Here is a 25,891-nt window from a genome sequence, read left to right on the forward strand (position 1 = left end):
AGTCCTACAGGGAGGATAGGGTGCGGGTGGAGGCGCCAAGGTCCGGTTCCACTTTGCTGAGTCAGCGACTCCCAAAACCGGCGGGTTGGCTGTGGAACAAAGGGAGTCCGCGGGGCGAAGGGGTGGGGCTCGAGCCGGGAAAGCTGGAGTTGGAGAGCGGCGGCCAGGCTCGACCCGGGAGACCGGGCGGGAGCGGCCGGGTTCAGAGAGGGGTGGGCGGGGCCCTCTCTGAAGGAACTAGGCGGGGCTGGGAAGAGCCGGAAGCGGGGGCGAGGCGCTCCTTGAGGGGTGGGGCTGGAGGCGGGGCCCAAGCTCCGGGAGCGGCGGGCGGGAGGGACCCTATGGGGCGGAAGGCGGGAGGTCGGAAGGGGCACGATGGGCGGGGCCGAGGGCCAGTCGCCGAGGCCCTGGACTTTTCCAGGACGCTGCTAGCTCCACAGCCTCCCCTGCTGGTCCCCGCCGGAATGGCCGCCCTGCGGACCCGGAGGTCCGAGACTCTGCTGAGCCTTGCGGCAAGTCCTTCCCCCTGCGTGGATGCTGCTTCCTCTCCTATGAAATGATGACCACCCGCCAACCCTTAACAAACATGTATTTTGTATTTGCTCAAAAGAACTGTACTAATCACAGTGTGTAATTATCTTGTTTTTACTTTTTGGTTGTTTTCGTCTTCCCTGAGACTGTAGGTAGGCCCTGATCTTGCTCACCACTGTGTTTGCAGTGCACAGCACTGGTGGGTGGTAGGTGGACAACTGTTGGATGAATGGATGTGAATATTAGACATCTGTCTGAAAAGTGCCTCTTCTACCAGGAGATTTTCTTTTGGGTTTTTTTTTGATTTGTTTGTTTGTTTTGTCTTTCTCTCTTTTTAGGGCCGCACCCGAGGCATATGGAAGTTTCCAGGCTAGGGGTCGAATCGGAGCTTCAGCTGCTGGCCTACGCCACAGCCACAGATGCCATCGGCCAGATCCGAGCCGCATCTACGACCTACACCACAGCTCATGGCGACGCCAGATCCTTAACCCACTGAGCGAGGCCAGGGATCGAACCCAAAACCTCATGGTTCATAGTCGGATTTGTTTCTGCTGCACCACAATAGGAACTCCTACCAGGAGATTTTCATCCAGCTCACCCCCTCCAGGTTTTCCAGGTGTTTTCCCTGCCCCCTTACTCATCTTTTTCCAGTTTGTCCCACAGATCCTCCAAAATTCTTCTCACCCTGTATGTAGAGCCTGTTCCATTTTCTCCAGCCCCTATTCCCAAATGCATCTACAAATCCAGCTCCCCCAGAAATTTAGAAGAAACAAGAGAGCTACTCTATTAAGCATAGGGTTTTTGTTTCCTTTTTTTTTTTTTTTTTTTATGGCCTAACCCATAGCATATGGAAGTTCCTGGGCAAGGGATGGAATCCCAGCCACAGCTGCAACCTACACCACAGCTCTAGCAAAGGCAGACCCTTAACCCACTGCTCCACAGGAGGAACTCCACACAGTGGTGGTTTTCAATGTCCCCAGAAGCTCCCATTGTGGCTCAGTGGATTAAAAACACATCATAGTGTCCATAAGGATGCGGGTTTGATCCCTGGCCTTGCTCAGTGGGTTAAGGATGAGGCGTTGCCTCGAGCTGCAGCAAAGGTCACAGATGCAGCTCGGATTTGGTGATGCTGTGGCTGTGGCATAGACCAGCAGCTGCAGCTCCAGTTCAACCCTTAGCCTGGGAACTTCCATATGCCTAATAAATAAATAAACAAACATCCATTATCATTTCACCCCTAGTACACTGTACAAGTCTTGGCACAGTAGGAGTTGAGGCTACACATGTATTAAATGCAGCGGAATGGAGAGACTTTAGATGATGTGACAGATTAAAGTTGATCACAGATTCTTCGCCAATCCTCTTATTAAAAGGTAGAGTCAGGGAGTTCCTGTTGTGGCTCAGCAGTAATGAATCTGACTAGTATCCATGAGGACACAACTTTGATCCCTGGCCTTGCTAAAGATCTGGCGTTGCCATAAGCTGTGGTATAGTTTGCAGATGCAGCTCAGACCCTATGTTGCTGTGGCTGTGGTATAGGCCAGCGCCTATAGCTCTGATTTGACTCCTAGCCTGGGAACTTTTGTATGCCATGGGTTTGGCCCTAAAAAAAAGGTATGGTCAGTGGTTTCATTGGCTGCTCTTTTTTTTTTTTTTTTTTAAGGGTGGAAGTTCCCAGGCTAGAGGTTGAATTTGGAGCTGCAGCTGCCAGTCTACACCACAGCCACAGCAACAGCAACGTTGGATCCTTAACCCACTGAGCGAGGCCAGGGATGAAACCTGCATCCCTGAACATTAAGTTGAGGTTCTTAGCCCACCGGGCCACGATGCTGACTCCTTAAGCCATTAAGTATTTAGGTTGATTTGTTATGCAGCAGTAGGACAGGAACAGAGGGAGCAAGCCCTTTGGGGAGCCAGACCAAGGAGGCTGGCTGGGCCACCACTAGGACTCAGGAGGGCAGGTGAGTGACACCCTGATGGGAAAAGGAAAGCAATAAGAACATCATTTGCACCCTGACAGACCTGTGGCTGGAGGGACAGGCAGTGGTGGCCGCCCCACCTCTCCCTGGCTGGCCCAAGCAGAACGAGTCCTTGGTGATCTACAACATTGGCCTCCCAATGGAGGTGATGATGTACCTTGTACTGATGCCATGGGACAGTAGGGTACATATATATTGAGTTTCTACTGAGTACTGGGCACTGATGCATGGTTCCTTACAAACCCAGTGCAACCCAGGGGGAGAGTGAGTGAGCGAGCGAGCGAGCGAGAGAGAGAGATGTGTGCAAATAACAGGTCTGCATGCATAAAACCAAGGCTTGGAGAGGGATGGTGATTTGTCCTGGGGGCAGTGCTGGGATTGGAGCCTGTGTCGCCTGTTTCAAAGCTCCATCTCTAAAGGAGTTCCCTGGTGGTCTAATGGTTAGGATTCAGCACATTTACCACTGCGGCCCAGGTTCCATCTCTGGTCTGGGAACTGAGATCCCACATCAAACTGCTGCACACCATGACCGAAAACACTTCAGCTCTGGAATTGTGGCCTGGCCACATCAGACGGGTCAGAGGGCCTTGAAAACCACACGGCGATGGTGGTGACCAGAGTGCCCAGTGGGGCTGATGTGTGCATTCACCCTGGAGGAGGGGCTGCGGTGCCCCCTGCTGGAATGAGGGCTTTTTTATTTTTCCCACAGAGAAGAGAATGGGGAGTGTGGGGAGCCCAGGTCCCCTAAAGCCCAGAAAATTAGGCCTCTTGTTCTACCATGTCCACAGAGGGCAGGAAATGCTGCAGGACCAAACGGCAGAATCTCAGCTGATAGAAGAACAAGGGCTTTATTTATTTATTTATTTGCTTTTTAGAGCCACACCTGGAGCATATGGAAGTTCCCAGGCTAGGGGTCGAATGAAAGCTGCAGCTGCTGGCCTACACCACAGCCACAGCAACACTAGATCCTTAACCCACTGAGCAAGGCCAGGGATCAAACCCACAACCTCATGGTTCCTAGTCAGATTCAGTTCCACTGTGCCACGAGGGGATCTCCAAAACAAGGGCTTTAGAGTCAGAGACCAGGAATCCAGTCGCAGCTGTGTGACCTGGTGAGGGAAAGGGCCCTTTGCCTCACCGAGCCTCAATTTCGTGATTTGTAAAAAGGAATAACCACAGTATCCACTCTGCTCTTCTTTCGCTCATTCATTTATTCATTCATTCTCTTACTTGCTCAACAAACACCTACTGAGCACCAACAGGACCAGGCTGGGAGCCTAGGGTGCAGCCCTAGCTGCAGTGTGCCGGTGACATCCAGACCCCAGGCCAGTCTTTGCAGGCCATGGCATGGGGACAGAAGATGGTCTCCAGACCTGGAACACTTCCTTTCACTTCCAGAGGCCCTGTTTTCACTTCAGGGCAATGGGAGTGCTTATCACAGCGGAGGCTTGGAGACACCTCCTGGGGCCGCCTTTGGGCAAAGGCTGCAGAGGGGTGAGCAGAGTGTGGAGTGGAGAGAAGGCAGGAAGAGATGGCAGCTGGTTCTCAGGGCCAAGTCCTGTGACAGTGAGAGGGGTGCTTTGCCCATCGCCATCCCAAGAGGGCAGGCTGGGGCTGCAGAGGCAGATGGAGAAAGTGTAAGCAGCCCCCAGAGATGCCCCAGGCCTGGGAGGCCTCTGTGAGCACCCCTGGGGGTCAGAGCTGAGACTCAGATCCTACCAGACTGCTCCAGAGGCCTGGCAAGAAGGCCTCAGGCCACCCAAAAATACAATGAGTTCTTTTCCTGTGTACGGCTTCCTCTGTGTACAGCTTTTACAATTGCCAAAGTCCATACCCTCTATGGCCTGAAGATATAATTTATTAGGGCCATTTTACAGATGAGATGATTGATGCTTAGAACAGCAGCTAACTTGTCTAAAGTGACCCATTAAGAGTTTCCATTGTGGTTCAGTGATAATGAACCCGACTAGGATCCATGACGATGTGATGGATGGATCCCTGCCCTCACTGAGTGGGTTAAGGAGCCAGCGTTGCTGTGAGCTGTGGTGTAGGTCCTAGATGCGGCTCAGATCCCACGTTGCTGTGGCTGTGGTGTAGGCCAGCAGCTGCAGCTTTCATTCGACCCCCAGCCTGGGAATTTCCATACGCTGCAGGTGCAGCCCTAAAAAAAGCAAATGAATGATGAATGAATGAATGAATAAAGTGACCCATTAAACAGATAAGAACACACCTTCCTGGCCACTCCCAGTGCTCTGTCTCACCCTGACTCTTCCCATCTCCCCACTGACCTTCTCCCGACCCCAGCTCCCCATCTACCATTCCCATCCATGGTGATCCGGGTGCTGTTTTCCGGAAGGAGGTGGATGCCAGGGGAGGGCAGGGATTCGGAGGGGCATGGACTGGAGTGGAATCCTACTGTATTCCACTAGGCAGGCAAAGAGGACACCTTCAGAAGGGAACATACACCTTTTTTTGGCCACAGCCACGGCATGCAGAAGTTCCTGGGCCAGGGATGGAACCCCCCACCACAGCGACAATGACAGATCCTTAACTGATTGGCCATCAGGGAACTCCCCACATTTCATATTTTACATTCATCACCACCTGTGATCCTCTGAGAACCCTATCTGGTGAAGGATTTTACAAGTGAAGCACTGAGCTTCTGAGAAATTATATGACTTGGCTGAGATTACCCAGTTAGTCAGTGGCAGAGCCAAGACAAAAACCCTAGTCTAACTCCAGAGCCCATGACCTTTCTGAGACTGAGATCAAGAAAAGAGAGGGAGAGGGAGGGCACTGGCTGGGCAACAGAATGGCCAGGCATTCAAGAGGACATGGACTCAAGGGTAGGAGAGGTTTTCCCCTCCCAGTCTAGATGTTTGGAGGCAGTGCAGATGCAGCACCAGCCAGCAGGTGTCGCTGTGACAGCCTTGCTTCCCAGTGTTCTTAAGGAAGGAGGGGGAGTGAGAGCAAGACTAAGATTGTGAAGGGAGTTCCCGCTGTGGCACAGTGGGTTAAGGATCCAGCGGTGCTGCAGCTGTGGTGTAGGTTGCAGGTGAGGCTCAGATACAATCCCTGGCCTGGGAATTTTCAATGATGTGGGTGCAGCTGAAAAAGAAAAAAAAAGATTAAGATTGAGACAACCAGCAAGAGACTGCAAGGGTAAAACAGGAGATGTACTTCTACTGGAGATGGTGGAGAGGATGAACAATATCACTTATGAAAAGCGTCCCGCCAGACACTCAACAAACAGGTGTCTTCTCCCTTTACCACCTGTCAGTTTCCTCATCCATAAAATGGGGATTATGATAGCTTCTCTGGATCTCTGCAGATAAAGGAAGTTAAGGTAAGGCAGGTTATAAGGACTTGAGTGTTTGATGTTGATTATTTTCCTCCTATGAGTAGCATCCTGCCCCGCTGGGCTGCAGGGCTTTATTTCCTACCACCCTCACAAACCCTACCAGTCACACCGAGGACCTGGTCACCAGGACAGGAGGCTGAGCATGTGGACGGAAATGCATACAGGGTCACCTGGAGGGTGAGATAGTATGGAAGTCAGTGTCCTTGGCAGGTGACAGGATGCTACCTATAGAAAGCCCTAAAGAGTCCACAAAAAATGACTAGAACTGATAAATGAATTTGCAAGGTAGTAGGACACAAGATTAAACACAGAACTCAGTCGCACTTCTTTACATTAATAATGAAATATCAGAAAAGGAAAGTAAAAAACAACCTCTTTTAAAATCACATAAAGGGGAGTTCCCGTCATGGCTCAGCAATAACAAACCCATTTAGTATCCATGAGGATGTGGGTTTTAATCCCTGGCCTCACTCAGTGGGTTAAGGATCCGGTGTTGCCATGAGCTGTGGTGTAGGTCACAGACGGGGCTCAGATCTGGTGTTTCTGTGGCTGTGGTGCAGGCTGGCAGCTCCAGCTCCGATTCAACCCCTAGCCTGTGAACTTCCATATGCCGAGAGTGCAGCCCTAAAAAAAGACTAAATAAATAAATCACATAAAAAAGAATACTGAAGTTCCCTCTTGGCTCAGCAGGTTAAGTATCCAGCATTATCACTGCTCGGATTGCTTCTGTGGCTCGGGTTTGATCCCTGGCCCCAGAAACTTCCACATGCTGCAGGTTCGGCAAAAACAAAGCAAAACAAACAAACAAACAAAACCCAAAAAGCTTAGGGATAAACCTGACCAAGGAGGTGAAAGACTTATATGCTGAGAACCATAAAACATTGATAAAGGAAACTGAAGATGATCCAAAGAAATGGAAAGATATCCTATGCTCTTGGATTAGAGGAATTAATACTGTTAAAATGGCCATACTGCCCAAAGCAATCTATAGATTTAACACAATCTCTATCAGTGTCCTTATCTATGAAATGGTGACAATGTCAGTGAATGAGCCAGCCATGCAAGTGTAACCCCAAGCCCAGTGCCTGGCTCAGTAGCTGTAGGACTTGGTCCTGGTGCTGGGGGTGCTTGGGAGTCCCTGCTCTCATATAATCACCAACTGATCTGTGACTCTACTTCTTCTCATTTTCTCTCTCTCTCTCTCTCTCTCTCTCTTTTTTTTTTTTTAAATCTGAGCCACAGTTGCAACCTACATGCCAGATCCTTAACTCCCTGTGCCAGACTGGGGATCAGAACCTGCATCCCAGGGCTCCAGAGACAATTGCATTGCACCACAGTGGGAACTGCTGATCTGAGATTTTTTTTTTTTTTTTTTTTTTTGTCTTTTTAGGGCCGCACCCTCAGCATTTGGAGGTTCCCAGGCTAGGGGTCAAATAGGAGCTGCAGCTATTGAACTCTGATCCTGATCTGTGCTTCTTCATCTGAATTCGGGAGCTTCTAATGGCAGAATGGGGTCCTTGTGCTTTTGCAGCATTTCTGAAAGCCAGGGAACCGTCCTGTATTTAAGTGGGAAGAGGTTGTCAAGCTAACAGAGGAGTCTCTGTTCTGGCTGGGATCACCAACTCTCCAGGTCACAGCTGGTCACAGTAGACAGCTGTCTTGGGCAATTGGGAAATAAATGAATTTAATCAGTGCTCTCTTTTTAAAAATAGGACCAGGATGAGGGTGGCAATTTTAAAAATTGGAAGCCACTTGGTCTAGCTTCATTCCTCTCTTCACCTCAATGCCATTTTATGGGAAGAGACGTTGAGGACTATTTTGGAGCCTAAGTACCGTAATCTCCAAAGTAGCCTGCAGTTTGATGAGCCTGGGGGTCAGGGATTATCATTTTTGTCTTAAAATGGAAAGGAACTAACATTTATCAGGGGTCTTTTATGTGTCAAGTGCTTTACAGGTAATCTCATTAATTATCCCAATAGGAGTTCCCGTCATGGCGCAGTGGAAATGAATCCAACTAGGAACCATGAGGTTGCGGGTTCCATCCCTGGCCTTGCTCAGTGGGTTAAGGATCCGGCGTTAAAAAAAAAAAAAAAAAAAAAGGAGTTCCCGTCGTGGCGCAGTGGTTAACGAATCCGACTAGGAACCATGAGGTTGCGGGTTTGGTCCCTGCCCTTGCTCAGTGGGTTAACGATCCGGCGTTGCCGTGAGCTGTGGTGTAGGTTGCAGACGTGGCTCGGATCCCGCGTTGCTGTGGCTCTGGCGTAGGCCGGTGGCTACAGCTCCGATTCAACCCCTAGCCTGGGAACCTCCATATGCCGCAGGAGCGGCCCAAGAAATAGCAACAACAACAAAAGACAAAAAAAAAAAAAAATTATTACAATACTCCTTTGGAGTATGGTACCATTTTACAGATGAGAAAAATAAGGCTCGAGTTAAGTGCTTTACCCCAAGTCTTACTCATCTCCTCCCTCGACTTAGCTCACTTTATTTCTTCTGCCTACAGAGGTAATACTCCACTGGGGGCGATACTGCCTCTCAGGGATGTTTGGCAATGGCTAGAGTCATTTGGGGTGTCACTCCTGAGGGTGGGGGTCCATCTCGTGGGGAGGGCCCAGGGATGCTGCTAAACACCCTCCACTGGGCAGGACAAGCTCCCACGACAAGGAATTATCTGGCCCCACATTGGAAGAGAACTGACTTTGAGAAACTCTGGTCTAGAGAACTCTGTGTCCTTCCTCCTGGGTCACTCCAGGAGGCCCTCCCTTCGTCCCCACATGGGAGAAGTGGTCCCTCCTTCTAGCCCCTGCTGCCTGCTGCCACCTCTCCTAATGGATGCTGATCATGCTGCCTCGAACCAGAGCTCTTTGGGTAAATGGCATTGGACAGATAATCAATAAATGCTTGTTGGCTTGACACACAAGGTAGTGCCTGTCTTTCTCTTAAGGTCCTGCTTCAATTCGGTTGGTAATTCCTAACATTCCAGGACTGGAATGAAAAACCCCACGGCTTCTTTGTCCTCGCCAGAGAAACAGTGGGCTTCCTGTCACTCCAAGTGTGCAAGGTGAGACTGCATGAACACTTAGTGGTGTGCATGTAGTGCAATGCAGAGGTTAAAAACACAGGACTTGTGTCTCAGCAAGGTCCCGATTTCAGTCATAGCCCTGCAACTCACTGTGCAATCCTGGACCTGGTACTGAACCTCAGTCTCCGTTTTCTCGTTTATGAACTGGAGATAATAATAATAACCACCTTAGAGGTTTGTTGTGAGGTTCAAACCAGACAATCCCGCCACAGTGCTTTGCACAGTGCCTGGCAGGCATCTGAGAAGGTTGGCTATTACTATGACGAGGAGATGCAAGCAGCAATGAGGTTTCCACTAAATAACACCAACGTTCCTTCTAACTCTGAAATTCCCGGAACATGCTAGATTCTTTCACACCTCTGTGTCTTTGTTTGCCTTTTTATCTTTTTAAGCCAACACCCATGATAGATGGAAGTTTCCAGGCTAGGGGTCGAATCGGAGCTGTAGCTGCCAGCCTACGCCACAGCCACAGCCACAGCAACGTGGGATCCAAACTGCGTCTGCAACCTACACCACAGCTCACAGCATTGCCAGATCCTTGACCCAACTGAGCAAGGCCAGGGGATCGAACCTGCATCCTCATGGATACTAGTTGGGTTCGTTAGCACTGAACCACGACAGGAACTCCCACACCTCTGTGTCTTTGAACAAGCTGCTCTTTGGGCCCGAAATGTCGTCTGTCCACACAAGTCTTCCAAGCACCCTCTTCATTCTTCAAGTCTTAGTTCAAACTGCCACCTTGTCTCTTTTTTTTTTTTTTTTTGGCCACCCTGTGACATATGGAGTTCTAAGGCTGGGGATCAGATCCCAGCAGCAGTTGAGACCTAAGCCACAGCCATAGCAACACTGGATCCTTTAACCCACAGTGCCCGACCCGGGGAAAAAACCTTCCACCTGTCGCTGCAGAGATGCTGCCAATCCCATTGCACCACAGTGGGAACTCCGTGCCACCTTTTCTAAGAAGTCTCCTCAAATTGCCTTCTTTTCTTCTTCCAGCCTGATTCTCCACCGCATCCTTCGATCATACTGCCTTTTATAGCATCTATTTTGTCTTTGGGGGTTTTTTTTGGCCACGCCCACAGCATATGGAAATTCCTGGGCCAGGGACCGAACCCATGCCATGGAGGCAACTCAAACCAGTGCAGTGACAATGCCGGATTCTTAACCCACTGTGCCACAAGGGAACTCATAGATATAGACATATAGATATATACAGTATTACAGTTTGTTTTTGTTTTTTGCTTTTCGGGGCTGCACCCGTGGCATGTGGAAGTTCCCAGGCTAAGGGTCGAATAGGGGTTGTAGTTGCCAGCCTACACCACAGCCACAGCAACACGGGATCTGAGCCATGTCTTCCAACCTACACTGGAGCTCACAGCAATGCCAGATCCTTAACCCACTGAGTGAGGCCAGGAATTGGACCCGCATCCTCATGGACACTAGCAGGGTTCTTTACCACTGAGCCACAATGGGAACTCCATGTAATACAGTTTCTTGTATTAAATTTTCCCTCTATCTGAGGGCTCCGTCCAAGGACACGGATTGGATCAGATCTGTCTTTGCACCCCAGCTCCAGAACAGGCCTGTGGAAGCAGCAATAAACACCTATGGAACGAATCCATATGTCTGATTGTAGGAGGTCCTCCAGCAGGCTTCTCCCGTAAATATTTATCAAGTATCTACCATGTCCCAGGCACCATGGACTCTTCACCAACTAACAGATCAAATCGGCTTTTTTCCCCGGGGCTCCAAGTTTTGAGTTTTGGAATCTGGAAGATCACAGGGAAGAGTAGAGGGCAGGAAACTGATGGTACATTTCTTCTAAGCACCTGTTCAATTTCTTAAAAATAAGGTAAGACAGAGTTGCTGCAGGGCTTTTAAAGTATGTCTACAAATTCTTTGACAATCTTCCCCTCAAAAGGTAGAGAGGAGTTGCTTATTCTTAGGAGTGGATTGGATTTAGTGAGTGAGTCACATCTAACTAAAAAGATTAAAAAAAAAAAGAAGAATGTGGAAGTGCCTCAGGACTGTCTTCAACCCACTTCCCTGTCTACTTTCACTCTGTTGGTGGTTTTTTGGTTTTGTTTTGCTTTGTTTTGTTTTTAGGGCAGCAACTGCAGCATAAGGACGTTCCCAGGCTAAGGGGTCCAATCAGAGCTGTAGCCACCGGCCTAGACCTCCGCCACAGCAACACGGGATCTGAGCCGTGTCTGCAACCTACACCACAGCTCACGGCACTGCCGGATCCTTAACCCACTGAGCGAGGCCAGGGATCAAACCCACATCCTCAGGGAGGCTAGTCGGGTTCATTGACCGCTGAGCCACAACAGGAACTCCTCTTGGTGGTTTTATCCATTGTCATGACTTGAAATACCATCTCCACACCAGTGGTTCCAAACTTCCTCTCTTCAGCTGAGACCTCTCCTCTCTTTTACCCAAGGACCTCCTTGACATCTGCTCTTGAATGTCTAACAGGCATCTCAAACTTTACGTGTTCAATACCAGGACACTGAAATCCTCCCCCAAGCCTTCTACCACTGTTGTCCCATCACAAGGGCAGCTTCCCCTCACTCAGGCTGAAAACCACAGGGTCTTGGGAGTTCCCACTGTGGCACAGCAGGTTAAGGATCCAGCTTTGTCTCTGCCATGATGCAGGTTCCAACCCTAGCCTGGGAACTTCCAAATGCCATGGCTATGGCCCAAAAAATAAAATAAAATATTTAAAAAATTTTAGAAGTTCCTATTGTGGTGCAGTGGGTTAAGAATCCAACTTCAGTGGCTTGGGTCACTGCAGAAGCACCCGGCCTGGCACATCGGGTTAAAGGATCCAGTGTTGCTGCAGGTGCAGCATAGGTTGCAGCTATGGCTTGTATTCAATCCCTGGCCTGGGAACTTCCATAAAATTAAAAAAACAAATAACCTTGGGCTCCTGTGTGACTCTTCTCTCTTATTCACATCCCACAGCCAAACCCCGAGAAAATCCTCTGGGTCCAACTTTCAAAATATATTGGAATCCAGCCACATCTCCCCTCCTCCACCTCTGCCCCTTGATTGAACACTGCCATCCCTCACCTGGATTATCTTGAAGGTCTCTGTGCTTCAGCCCTTGACCTCTTATAGCCAATCCTCCACGCAGTATCCAAAGGGATTCTTCCCAGCTCTGTGGCTTCCCACCTCACTCAGATTAAGAACCGAAGCCCTTATGGTGTCCTTCAAGCCTTCAAGGCCAATATGGTGTCAGACACGACCCTACCCTGCCTTATCTCTCTGGCTTCATCTCCAACTATGCTCCCCTGTCTTTGCCTTGAACCACACTGGCCTCCTTGTTTCCCTCTAGTATTCAGGCTCCCACCTCAGGGCCTTTGCACTTGCCGTTCCCTTTGCCTTCTAACTAACTTCTTCAGGTATTTTATCCAAAATATTTCTCAGTGAGACCTTCCTCACTAACCTGATGTCCAGTTTAAAACCAAAATCAGGGGACTTCGCTGGTGGACTAGTGGTTAGGATTTGGTGCTTTCACTGCTGTGGCCTGGGTTCAATCCCTGGTCTGGGAACTGAGATACCACATCAAAATGCTGTATGCTGTAGCGAAAAATAGGAAAAAATAGCACCTATTCCTAACCTGCATCCTTTCCTTGCCCTCTTTTATTTGGTGACATTTATCTGACACTGTATGTGTACACACACACACACACACACACACATAGCCTTTTTAGGGCTGCACCCAAAGCATATGGAAGTTCCTAGGCTAGAGAGTTGAATCGGAGATGCAGTTGCTGCCCTACGCCACGGCCACAGCAATGTGAACCTTGTCCAGGTGACCCACACCACAGCTCACGGCAATGCTGGATCCTTAACCCACTGTGCAAGGCTAGGGATTGAACCCACAACCTCATGGATACTAGTCAGGTTCTTAACCTGATGAGCCACCATGGGAATGCCTACAGGCTGTATATTTTATTAGTTTACTTATGTATGTCTCCTCTCATAGATAACCTCCACAAAAGCAGGGATTATGTTCTGTTTTGTTCACTGCTCTATCCCCAGTACCTGTACATAGTAGGTTCCTTTTTTTTTTTTTTTTTTGCTTTTTAGGGCTGCATCTATGACATTTGGAGGTTCCCAGGTTAGGGGCTGAATTGGAGCTACAGCTACCGGCCTATGCCACAGCCCCAGCCACATCATATCCAAGCTGCTTCTGGGACCTATATCACAGCTCAGCTCACGGCAATGCCAGATCCTTAACCCAATGATTGAAGCCAGGATTGACCCCGAAACGTCATGGTTCCTAGTCAGATTTGTTTCCCCTGCACCACGCCACATAGTAGGTTCTTAATAAATACTTGAAGGACAGATTCAGAGGCTTGGGTCTCAAAGAACTAGAAATCTCTTTTTTGTTTCGTTGTTTTGTTTTTGCTTTTCAGGGCCGCACCCACAGCACGTGGAAGTTCCCAGGCTAGGGGTTGAATCAGTTATAGCTGCCGGTCTATACCACAGCCACAGCCACTGCCACAGCCACACAGGATCTGAGCTGCACCTGCAATCTACATGGCACCTCACAGCAATGCTGGATCCTTAACCCTCTGAGTGGAGCCAGGGATCGTACCTGCATCCTCATGGATACTCTTCAGATTTGTTTCCACTGAGCTGTGATGGTAACTCCCAAAATCTTTTTTTTTTTTTTTTTTGCTGCCTCTGTGGTATGTGAAAGTTCCTAGGCCAAGGATCTAATTCACACCACAGCAACAACTCAAGTGACAATGCTGGATCCTTAATCTGCTGCGCCATAAGAGAACTTCAGAAATCTGTATTAAAAAAAAAAAAAATCCCAAGTACAGTTAGGGTTGAGGAGCCCTGTCCCAGTAAAGAAGCCCAGGAGTGTTCTACAGGGTCCAGCCCTCTCATTTCACTGATGAGGTCATGAAGGCCAGAGGTGGGAGGATTGGCCCCAGGTCCCAAGGTGAGTAGGGAACTCTAATATCAGCATTGGACGCCTGGGGCAGGGCTCTCTCAGCAGCTCCAGTTGGCTGAGGCCTGTGTAGTCTGATTCCAGGGGAATCGCTGAGTCCCTAGACCTGAGACTCAGGGCACAATGTGGCCCCCAGCTCAGGTGGCCATGGGCAAACTCAGACCTGCCTTGGCCCAAACTAACCCAGGGATGAAGTTGTCAGTGTTTACATTCAAGAGCTGGAGTTCCCGTTGTGGCTCAGCAGTAACAAATCCAACTAGCATTTCTAAGGATGCGGGTTCAATCCCTGGCCTTGCTTAGTGGGTTGGGTATCCTGTGTTGCCGTGAGCTGTGGTGTGGGTCACAGACATGGCTCAGATCCTGCAGTGCTGTGGCCATGTCGTAGGTCAGCAGCTGCAGCTCCAATTTGACCCCTCGCCTGGGAATGTCCATATGCCACAGGTGCAGCCCTAAAAAACAAAAAAGACAAAAATAAAATAAAATAGAAAGAGCAAGACCCAATTCCAAAGCATTCAGGTAAACATTAGTCTGCAAATCCCAGGAGCCTCTTGCAATTGCCAAATGCACCTTATGGAATACATACTCTAGTGCTTCCAAGAATGGCTTGGGCACTTTTACAACTCAGTAGTTATTGAAAGATATGTTCTGTCTGGATTACTGGGATGTGCAGAGGCTGTCTGGAGATGGTTCCAGGATGCTGGAGCTATACTGGACTCTGTGGGGAGACCAGCTTGACTGTTTCTAGAGTGATAAGTGGGGCCCAGGGACGTTTGACTCCCGCAGTTCATGCTGATCATAACTGCACTGGCGCACAGAACTCATGGTCCCACACCAACTCCCAAGAACACACACTTACACAGGATAGTGAGAAACCCTAGGTCTCTTCCAGACAGAATACTGCTTCCTGCTTCCATCCTCCAGCGCCCCCTTCCAGCCCTGCCAGTTCTCTCTCAAGGACGGTTCTGAGTAACTACTGCTCCATCTCCACCAAGAGCTCCCACTACCATCAATCACATCAGGCTGACGAGCTCTGGTTTGACACTCAGGCCCAGTACACCTGGATACCATCTCCCTCCCTTCCTGTAGCAGAAGAATGACACACACACACCCCCCCCCCCGCACCAAGGAGGTCCACATTCATTCCTGGAATCTCTGAACGTGTTACATGGCAAGAAGGACCCTACAGATGGGATTAAGGATTGTTTTTGTTTTTTTTAATGGTAGCATCTGTAGCATATAGACGTTCCTGGGCCAGGGACCGCAGCTGCAGCAATGCCGGATGCTTTAACTCACTGTGCAGGGCCAGGGATCGAACCTGTACCTCCGCAGTGACTCAAGCTGCTGCAGTTGGTTTTTTGTTTTTGTTTTTTTTTTAATTTGAATACGAGCAGTTGGATTCTTAACCCAGGGTACTGCAGCAGGAACTCAAGGATTCAGGACTTCAAGAAGAGATTATCCTTGAATGTTCAAGTGGGCCCAATCCAATGGCATGAATCCTTACAAGTGGACCTTTCCCGGCTGTGCTTAGAGATGTGATCATGGAGAAAGGGGTCAGAGAGCTGCAGGGTTATTGGCTTTGAAGATGGAGGGAGGGGGTACAAGCCAAGAAATGTGGGCAGCCTCCAGAAGCTAGAAGAGGCATGGAAATAGGTTCTCCCCTAGAGCCTCCAGAAAGAGATGCAACCCTCCCAACATCTTTTTTTGCTTTTTACAGCCAAACCTGCAGCATATGGAGGTTCCCAGGGTAGGGGCTGAATGAGAGCTGAAGCTGCCAGCCACAGCCACAGCCACACAGGATCCAAGCCGCATCAGTGACCTACACCACAGATCATGGCAACGCCAGACCCTTAACCCACTGAGCGAGGCCAGGGATGAAAGCCACATCCTCATGGATACCCATTGTGACCCATTCAGCCAAAACAGGAACTCCCAGACTTCTTGATTTTACCCCGGTGAGATCGATGCTGGATCAAACCAAACTGTAAGATCACAAGTGTGTATTGCTCTAAGAGACTAAAGTTGTGATAATTTACGACAACTACGAAAAACTAATACATTCCCCACTGAAGCTTCCTCCAGCCAGTCAGTCTCCGGTTGTTCCTACCCCAGACGCCTCAGGTTTTCCTCTTCCACACCTGGCTCATGCTGTTGGCCTGTCCAGGATGCTCAGTTCGCCTCTCCCCCCAGCTCCTATTAATAACTGCCTTTCACAACTCACTGTCCTCAGCATTGACCACCTGCTCTCAGCATCCAGCCTTCTCCCTGCTCACCCTGCGGGCTCCCCACTAGACCTTGATTTATCTCCTCCTGACTCCACGGTCCAGAGTGGTCCACGGAGGTTTGCACAATGGACCTGGGCATCCCTATGTAGAACTTCTGGTTCTTGGCCCCTAGGCACCAAGATCACCTGGGGATCTCAAAAATGGTTCCAACAAATCATGGAGGATGAATTGAAGGCAGCCCCATACGTATTAATGGGAGAAAATTTCCAAGATTCAGATTTAGGTGAAATAAGCAGGGAGTTGAAGAGTGAGTATCCCGCTGCAACTTTCTGAATCCTGTACCATATACCCTGTTTTTTTTTTTTTTAATCTTTATTACCTATTCACAAAAATAAACAAAATTTGGTCATTCAAAATACTGATTCAGGAGTTCCCGTTGTGGTGCAGCGGAAATGAATCCGACTGGGAACCATGAGGTTGCACCTTCGATCCCTGGCCTTGCTCAGTGGGTTAAGGATCTGGCATTGCAGACGCGGCTCGGATCTGGTGTTGCTGAGGCTGTGGCGTAGGCTGGCAGCTGTAGCTCCTATCAGACCCCTAGCCTGAACTTCCATTTGCCGTGGGTATGGCCCTAAAACAAAACAAAACAAAACAAAACAAAAAGCCCCTGATTCAGATTGTACTGCCAGAAAAGGATCCACGATGTCCCAACTGGGATGCAGCAATCTGTGTCTGAAGCCCTGTCTGCCAGCTTATTCCAGGCTAGGAACTGAATTGTCAGGAAGAAGGCAGAGCCAGGATGTAAAGGATTTGAATGCATCAACTTCAAATGCACCTAATCAGAAAAATAAATAGAAAGCTCTCTAAGGGATTCTGAAGCCAGGTTTGGGTAGCCCCTGATTTAGTCCCCTCTCTGCCTTTTATGGATGAGGAAAAAGAGGGAGAACTCATCTAAAGCTATACAGTCAGCCAAAGGCACGGGCCAGTGCCCCAGGAATGTCTGACAATGACAGTGATGTAAATTCCAAACCTCTGCCCACCCTTCCTGCAGAGACTTCTCCCTTAGAAGAGCCTGTCAAGTCATGGGGCAGGAGGACAGGAAGAAAGAGAAGAAAACACCATCTTTAATCAACCCACCTGCACAGAAACCAGGGGACAACTCCCTGCTTTGCAAGGTCCCAGTGGGAAGAAAACTTGGTCTCCTTGAAAAAACCGTCTTATAAAAACAAAAGGCTTCAAAGCACCAGTGGCTAAACCCGTTGAGTAAAAAGGGGACTGGGGGGTGGGGGGTGGGAAGAGATGACAGCTGGCTGGGATGGGAGAAAAGAGGACTGGAGGCAGGAGTTGGCCCAGGGGCAGGGCAGCAGCCAGATCTGAAGGGAATTGTCGCCCTTTGGGGCTGTGCCCATCAGCCAACCGGGCCAACCTTCCAGGACCTCGGTCTCTGCAGCGACCAGAGGAACTCCTGGGATTGGCTCTTTGGCACAGACCTGCAGATGGGATGGATGGTGGGGTGAGGTCTTAGTTCAGGATATTTTAGCCTTGGATGGGAGGGAAGGCTAGATCCGAGGGGGGGAGCATGGAATGGTCCCCATTGATGGGCTCAGGGGTGCAAAGCGTCCGCAATTCCCGCTGGGACCCTGTGCCTCCCACCGTCCTTCCTAAGCCGGGGCCACTCCTGGTTCACAGACCGGAAGCTGAGGCCACACCTTCCTGTCCTCAGATGCACCAGCCAGTGCACAGGATGCAGGGTCCTTGGGGGTGTCTGAGGAGGGAGGTGGGAAGAAAGAGTTCTCGTCTCTACTTGTTCTTAAGGAAGGGTGCTGGCCCTCCAGAGCCCCCTCCCCACTGTGACCCACACCCCCATTCTGCCTCTTCGGAACAAATTCTGGGCTTGACAGAGGTTGTTTCTGGAAACTGGCATGATCATGAACTCTAGTGATCTTTGAACACTGGTGCCCTTTTCCACTCTGGAACCACAGGTCTTCCAAGTGGTAAAGTGGCTGGAGCTGTCAGGGGTTGGTGGAATTGCTGGGGGTGGGGAATCATGGGTGCAGCAGCCTCAGGGACCTGGAAGGGGGGGGGCGGTGACTGAGTTGTGCCCTCCCCCCCTTGCTAGAGAGGTTGAAGGTTTTGCCAAGGGTGGACAGGGACTGAGTCTAAGAAGGCTTCCCTGTGGGTCAGGCTGAATTCAGGGCTCTAGGATCCATCCAGCCCATTCCCAACAGGAGAACAGGTATATTGCTTTAAGAGAGGCGTGGGCAAGTTGTGGCAGTGGTATGGAAGCGTAATATCGAATGGGTTCTAGAGTGTCCATGCTGCAAGGGAGCTTGGAGATGGAATTCAGAGACCAGACACCGGGTTTTGGAGTCTGAAACTACAAATCACACCCTGCGTTCAAGGCCTGCCTCCAACAAAAGTCTAGCTCTGTGGCTTTAAGCAAATCACTTTACATCTCTGGGCCTCAGTTTCCCTATCTGCAAAATGGAGATTACAGTAAAATCCCAATATTGTCCACGGAGTTGAGAATCAAATGAAAAGGCTAGAAAGAGCTCTGTGTACTCAGGGATTATTTTAATTGAGGTGGGAAACTGAGGCCCAGAGGGCAAGGGCCTTGCCAGTTATCACACAGAGAGTGATGGAGCTGTGATTAGAGCCCAGGACTCCTGCTCCTAGTTCACAGTAACTTTCCCCAGGGCTGGTGAATGAGTGTGGTGAGATGGGGTGCGTCTGTCCTGCCCTTTCTCTCTGGACAGGGGACAGGATGCTGGGTGAAGGGTGAAAGGGAGAGGCTGGAGAAGGAAGGGAGGCTCTAGCACAAGCCAAGGCTGAGATAAAAAAAATACAAACTCCGCGATCCCCCTCCCCCGCCCCTCCCCGCCCCGCCCCACCCCTTGAGTCCAGGTTTCTAAGGGTCAAGTCCAAGTCCACTTCAGACCCTGATCGAGCCGATGCAGGCTGCAGTCTGGTCAGAAAGCCGCCAGGGGGCGCGCCTGCAATCTTGGCGGGAGCTCGAGGCAGCCGCGTCAGTCTAGCCGCGGGGGTGGGCGCCGGGCAGAAGCTACCCGGACCTGCCGGAAAAAAAAGCAGGTTAGGGAAGTGGACCCCCAAGTATTGAGGCGGAGAGATCTGGCTTCCTCCCGGCTCCTCCGTGCTCTTCTTTCTCCTACACTAACGCCCGGGACTTTCCACCCCACCCTGCTCTGCGCCATGACCCACGTGTACAGAGGCTGCAGTTGTAAATGCGAAGTCTTCTGCGGCGCCTGGTATCCGTAGGAATCAAAACCGCCGATGAAGTCAACTGCGGAAGGGGAGATGGCACGTGGTTAGAAATGGGTCTGCGGGAGGGCAAGTTATGGGAGGCTGGGTTCTGAAAGGGAGGAATCTTAGGGCCAGACCCCGTACTGGGCCTGAGGGATTGGGCTTTGCTGCAGTATCCCGATGCGTGAGCCAAAGCCCGAGACAGCTGGGGGACAGGGGGTAAGGGTGTGGATGGTGGAGGGGGACGGCGCTCTAAGGGAGAAGGCTCGGGGTGGAGACGGCGAGAGACAGGAGGGAGGCTGGCGGGGAGGGGGTGGGGTGGGGGTTGGGGGGGTAGGCAAGACCTCCCGGGGGTTGGGGGTGGGACGAACTGAGAATGGGCGGCGCTTAACAGGGGTAGGGCTGCGGAGCCCTTCCAAGGGACGCGGCCTAAGAGGGACGGGTAGGGGGAGCGACGCTGGGGCCTTGGACTGGGCACCTGGACGTCTGGACCACAGCCCAAAATGGGCTGGCTATGCAGATCCCTAGCCACCCTGCGCCTCTTCTTCTCCAGCCCCAAGAGGGGCTCCTTAACTGACCCAGTGCTCCCTCCTGCTCGGGCCCCTGTCCAGGGTGCTGACGGCGTGGGGTGGCGCGCGGCCAGGCCAGGTTTTCCCACTTCCCTATGGGCCCCGGCCAGGTTTTCCCACTTCCCTATGGGCCCCGCACTCACAGCTGTCCTCCTCCTCCAGGAATACTTTGCTCACGTAGCAGGCAAACACGAAGCCGAACAGCTGGGGGAGGACACAGAGCGTCACGGAGGGGAGGAGGAGAGGGAGGCTCTTTCTTCACCCTCTGCCTGGCCCGCCCACCCCTCCTGGAGGGATGTGTGTGCTAGGGGGAAGGCAAACCCATAGCAACTTCACGTTAAATGACTGTGCCTGAAACTTAAGACACCTGGTTCCATTCTCCGTTCTGGGAGTGTCACTCTGTACAAGTAAGTATTTTACCTTTTTGAGCCTCAGTTTCCCCAGTTGGACCTGGGCAATACCTTACTGGCTTGTTAAGAAGAAAGAGGATTATGTGACTTTGTGTGTGTAAAGTGCCTCGGACACAACTGGCCCTCCTAGAAATGGAAATTACTATCTTGGAGTCATTTTTAATTTCTTCTCACAACTCTATGAGGTTGATATTATCATTCCTTTTAGAGAGTAAGGAATCAAGCTTGGAGAAAGTCAGTGACTTGTCCAAGGTCACGCAGCAGGTATGTTGGAGATTTAAACTCAGGATTGACTCACGTCGGATGCCTCATCCTATTCATTAAAGCTGCTCACTTCCTGAAGTGAAGGAAGGTGGTACAAGACACAGAAACAGAGCCAGGACGAAGCACAGGAGGGTCGTCCTTCTTAACAAGGGCTAAACAAAGGGGTGGGGGTGCCCTCCACCTCTGGGGGTGCATCAATTAAGAGACAGGAGAACTCACGGCCAGGAAGATCTGCAGGGCACTGCTAAGTGCTTCGATGTAGGGATAGTCAAGCAGGCAGCCGGTGACCGAGATGACATGGTGGTCTTCCAGGGCCAGACGGGAGTTCAAGACAGGTGTCACCAGGCAGCCTGGCCCATTCTCCATCCACCAGGAGCGGTGCAGGGATGTGTTGAAGGTCATGATGAAGTCCCGGTCCTGGGGGCAGAGGGGCCTAGGATACTGAGCTGGGTGGGGAGGGGGAAGGGGAATCCTCCCCTGGCTCTAGGAGACTTTACATAAAGTCTACCTCACACCCAGGTGGTTGTAACAGCTTCCTTTCCTGTCTTGGAAAGGAAAGGGTATGAAGTCTGTATCTGCAAGTTTATGTTTGGCCAGTAGGCGGCGCTTGATGACCATGCGGGCCTCATCGCAGATGGAAGCGGGACCCACAGGAGCCCTAGAATTTCAGGGCTGGAAGGGGCATTAACTGTGACCGTTTCCAATTTTCCAGCTATTGAAAACCTCAATAATACAGACCCCCTTCATAGCCTATTTAGCCTCTCCGCTTCTCTCTGTGTGTGACCCTGGGCAAACCTCTCCTCTCTTTATAGTCCTTGGTCTCCCCTTTTGAAATGGAGAATGGGCTGGCCCAGATCAGAGGTTCTCACCCACATGTGCATTTACCGTGTTCATCAATCCATTCACTCATGTGGTCCATCCACAAATCTTCACGGCATGCTGACCAGGTGCCAAGCACTGAGATGTGAGATCTCCTTTCATCCCTTCAGCAACCACATGAAATTGGGATTTCTATCAACTGCACTTGCTAGATAAGGAAACTGAAGCTCAGAGAGGGTAAGCCACCAGCCCAGGGTCACACGGCTAGGAAATGGTTCAAGCTGGGATTTAAATCTAGCAGAAGTACAAAGCCAGGGCTCTCTTTCATATATCTTGCCTCCTTTACATCTAAAAATAGAAGTTGTGCCCTCTGGACTTGCTCTTCTCCAAGCTCAACACTCCCGCTTTCTTCAGCAGTTCTCCAGGGTCTGTTCCATTTTCCCAGAACAAACTCTATCTAGTCTCCTTTCCTCTGAAAAAGTATCGATCAGAATTGGACTCACATCTTTGACTAAGCAGCCGTACAAAGCACATCCTTTTTCACTCTTTTGCACTGAACACGGTTCTTGTCCACCACATATTGCTGGTTTTTACTGAGATTGGGGTCAACTGGGACCCTAATCCATTTTCACACAGACTGCCCTTCAACCTCATCTGCTCCATCTTTTTTTTTTTTTTTTTTTTTATCTTTTTAGGGATGTACCTGTGGCATACGGAGGTTCCCAGGCTAGGGGTCCAATCGGAGCTGTAGCTGCCGGCCTACGCCACAGCCAGGCGGGATCTGAGCCGCATCTGCAGCCTACACCACAGCTCACGGCAGCGCTGGATCCTCAACCCATTCTGTGAGGCCAGGGATTGAACCCGAGGCCTCATGAATGCTAGTCGGGTTCGTTAACCACTGAGCCACGACGGGAACTCCCTCCATCATTTGTTTTTGAGAAGTACAGAGGAGGTGTACAAAAACACAGGGATGCGGGTGGGGAGCACAGATGATTTGAATGTGTAGAGGGTGGTCTCTTCAAGAGATGATGCCCAGACCCACCCCAAGGAGCCTGGGGGGTGGGGGATGGGGAAGGTCAGGCTGTGCCCTCTGGCACTGCCAGGCCTGAGGCTTACCTGGGACAGCTGTCCAACCTCCAAGTAGAAGCAGATGATAAACGCATTCCAGCCAACCCAGAGCACCAGCCAGGCTGCGTACTGGGGAAAGCAGAGGTGGGATCAGGGTGGGGCGTGGGGGAGTGGGGTGGGGGTGTATCAATATGCTGAGGAGACCTTTGCAGGGGAAATTATGACAATGCCTCACTCAGAGAGCTTACAAATCAATTTTCTTTCCATATGCACCTGTCTTTTTAGGGCCACACGTGTGGCATATGGAAGTTCCCAGGCTAGGGGTCCAACTGGAGATGCACAGCTGCCGGCCTATGCCACAGCCACAGCAATGCAAGATTCTAGCCACATCTGTGATCTACACTGCAGCTCATGGCAATGTGGGATATTTCACCTGCTGAGTGATGCCAGGGGTCGAACCTGAATCCTCATGGATACCAGTCGGGTTTGTAACCTGCTGGGTCACAATGGAACCTCTACAAATCATTACAACACAGTTGTCCTTACAACAACCCTGCAGGGAGGGCACCGTATTTCTCTTTAAAGATAACTAAGTTAAGGCTCAGAGAGGGTTACATTTTCCAAGATCACACAGCTAGGAAGGAGTAAGGCTGGCATGTGAACCCAAGTCCTCTGGTAGCTAATCCTATCCATTCTGCAGAGAAAAACAGACACCAGATGACATCCTACCCATGGCAAAGAACGAGACAGGAGCTGCATATTTCCAACCCCATCCTCTGCCTACAATTCCAGGGGCAGCCACCTGGCAGGCGGTGTTGTTTACAGGGGTGCTGGGGTCTTTCCTGAGCACTGGAAAGAAGGGTCCTCTCATCTTGTTAAGGGAGAGATTTGGAAGCCCTGTTCACTTGGCTTCTGGAACTGAGCCTGTGGGATGTGGAAAGAAGCCCTAGAATGAGTGTGAGTGGGCTCAGGGGAGTGGCATGACATTACGAGTCATTGCTATTGTGGGTGTCAAACATTTATGTAGCAAATCTACTGAAAGCCTTTTCCTTCAAGAGAGGTGTGTGAATGGGTCACTGAGAAAGAGCAGGGGACAAGGCTGAGACTAATTGAAACTGGTAGTTTGATCATCATCAAGGACTGGGGCTTGGAAAGAGGAAGTAGGAGGAGAGAGCTAGGCACACAGTGCACTCCTGGGATTGGGGCACAGGAGGCACTGGCTTCACTAGCCACTCTAGCCCACGTTATTTTATTCTATTTTATTTTTGTCTTTTTGCCTTTTCTAGGGCCGCTCCCACAACATATGGAGGTTTCCAGGCTAGGGGGTCTAATCAGAGCTGTAGCTGCTGACCTACGCCAGAGCCACAGCAACACAGGATCCAAGCCATGTCTGTGACCTACACCATAGCTCATGGCAACACCGGATCCTCCCACTGAGCGAGGCCAGAGATTGAACCTAAAACCTCACGGTTCCTCATCAGATTCGTTAACCACTGCACCACGACGGGAACTCCTTTTATTCCATCTTTTTTAGGGTCACACCTTCGCCACATGGAAGCCCCCAGGCCAGCGGTCAAAGCCACAGCAACTTGGGATCCAAGCTGGGTCTGCGACCTACACCACAGCTCACAGCAATGCTGGATCCCTAACCCACTGAATCAGGCCAAGGATCGAACCCGCATTCCCATGGATACCACTCAGGTTCATTACCACCAAGCCATGATGGGAACTCCCAGCCCACATTCTTGATGCACATCAAGGGACAGAAGGCAAGCCTTCCTAAGCAACCTGAGAAACCAAACGAGACACTCTATCCCTCCCACGGGCTTACTGGGGCAGCGTGGGGATGCAGCAGGAGCCTTTGCTCTGGACGTGGTGCTCTAATCCTGCCACTTGTTAGCTGTGTGACTTTACGAAGCGTCATCACCTTTCTGAGCCTCATTTCTTCATCTGGACAGTGGAGATGGTAAGATACACCTCTCAGGGCTGTTGTAAAGATAAGGAAAGCAGGTGAAACTCTTCTCACGTGCCTGGCACGTGGTAGGCACTCAATAATATAGCTTGCTAATATTTGGATTTTTCTCTAGGTAATTCTTTTTTTTTTTTTTTTTTTTTTTTGCTTTCTTAGGGCTGCGCCCGAGGCATATGGCGGTTCACAGGCTAGGGATCCAATTGGAGCTACAGCTGCTGGCCTACACCACAGCCACAGCAACGCAGGATCTGAGCCATGTCTGTGACCTATACCACAGCTCACAGCAACCCCAGATCCTTAACTCACTGAGCGAGGCCAGGGATCGAACCTGCAATCTCATGGTTCCTAGTCAGATTCGTTTCTGCTGTGCCACAGTGGGAACTCCTCTAGGTAATTCTTTAGGAAAAATATTAATCTCGTCTCCACTTAGAAAAGAAGCACTGGGATTTGAACATCCACATCACCAGCCAGGCTGGAGTCAAGACAGAGGCAGGGGTCTGGGTACCCGGGGTTTAGGGAAGCTCTGCCTGGAGATGGAGGGGGAATGGATGGGGGTGAGAAGAGGGGGTTGGCTTGGGCAGGGGCCAAGTGAGTCATACCAGAATGAGGTACCGGGAGCGGTACTGCACGGTGCCAAAGATGCCCAGGATAACTGCCATGATGTGCAGGAAGTTGGCTAGGATCGGAGCCCACTGGTAGCCCAGGAAGTCAAAGATCTGCCGCTCCAGCGCAGCCACCTGTGGGAAAGAGCAGAGGACTGGGACTCCTCCTTGACCTTGTGGTGACACCGGTTACCATGGTGATGAGGCACCACGGGCTGGTGATACACAAGTCTCAGAGCCCTCCCAGCCCCACAGTACCAAGGGGGTGCTGAGAGGTGAGGACAAGTCTGTGAGGATGAGGGGGAATGCAGCCCTGACCGTGACTTTGGGATGGGCTAAAGGGTCATGGGAGCTAGGGCTCAGAACACCTTCCTCCCCACCAAGAAGCCTCCCCAACTTCTCAGGGCATTGGGTCTCAGCTAGTAGATTCAAGATCCAGACTGCCCCACCCAAGCCACATGGACTGAGCGTCTGGGGGGGCAGTTGCCACAGCTCACGGCACCACTGGATCCCTGACCCACTGAGCAAGGCCAGGGATCGATCCACAATCTCTTGGATACTAGTCAGATTTGTTTCTGCTGAGCCACAATGGGAACTCCCCAAATGGTTGTTTTAAACTTCTGTTTTGGAGGAATTCGTTACACAGCAAAAGCTAACTGATATAGGATGCAATCAACACATTCCCTTTCCAGGAGCCCCTGGTTCAATCTTTCAGCTGATACAGTTAGGAACAAAGGTGCCAAGGATACCAATTGTTTTTTGGTTGTTTTGCCCCCTCCCCT

At 50.7% G+C, this 25,891-nt stretch overlaps 1 protein-coding gene across 4 annotated transcripts in view; it reads right to left on the minus strand.

The window, feature by feature from the left end:
• Positions 1-17,247: 17,247 nt before the first annotated feature.
• NKAIN1 (sodium/potassium transporting ATPase interacting 1) overlaps positions 17,248-25,891 on the minus strand; it is a 52,290-nt gene continuing 43,646 nt past the window's right edge. Inside the window, exons 2-8 of one of the 4 annotated variants that reach the window (XM_084963664.1) lie at positions 25,107-25,244; positions 24,367-24,521; positions 22,584-22,664; positions 20,868-21,065; positions 20,118-20,178; positions 19,364-19,445; positions 17,248-19,215 (exon numbers count right to left, since the gene is read on the minus strand). In XM_084963664.1, coding sequence (XP_084819790.1) covers positions 19,206-19,215; positions 19,364-19,445; positions 20,118-20,178; positions 20,868-21,065; positions 22,584-22,664; positions 24,367-24,477 — 543 coding nt within the window. In that variant the 5' untranslated portion in view covers positions 24,478-24,521; positions 25,107-25,244 and the 3' untranslated portion in view covers positions 17,248-19,205. Of the gene's footprint in view, positions 19,216-19,363; positions 19,446-20,117; positions 20,179-20,867; positions 21,082-22,583; positions 22,665-24,366; positions 24,522-25,106; positions 25,245-25,891 lie in introns of those variants that run through there. The other 3 variants (XM_003127748.6, XM_084963665.1, XM_084963666.1) reach the window with 3 other exon arrangements.

The sequence above is a fragment of the Sus scrofa genome, chromosome 6 (genome assembly GCF_054392235.1).
Source record: "Sus scrofa isolate SSC_HxYL_T2T_F1_AM1 chromosome 6, Sscrofa_HxYL_maternal_Yorkshire_Landrace_v2.0, whole genome shotgun sequence".
Classification (NCBI taxonomy): Eukaryota; Metazoa; Chordata; class Mammalia; order Artiodactyla; family Suidae; genus Sus; species Sus scrofa.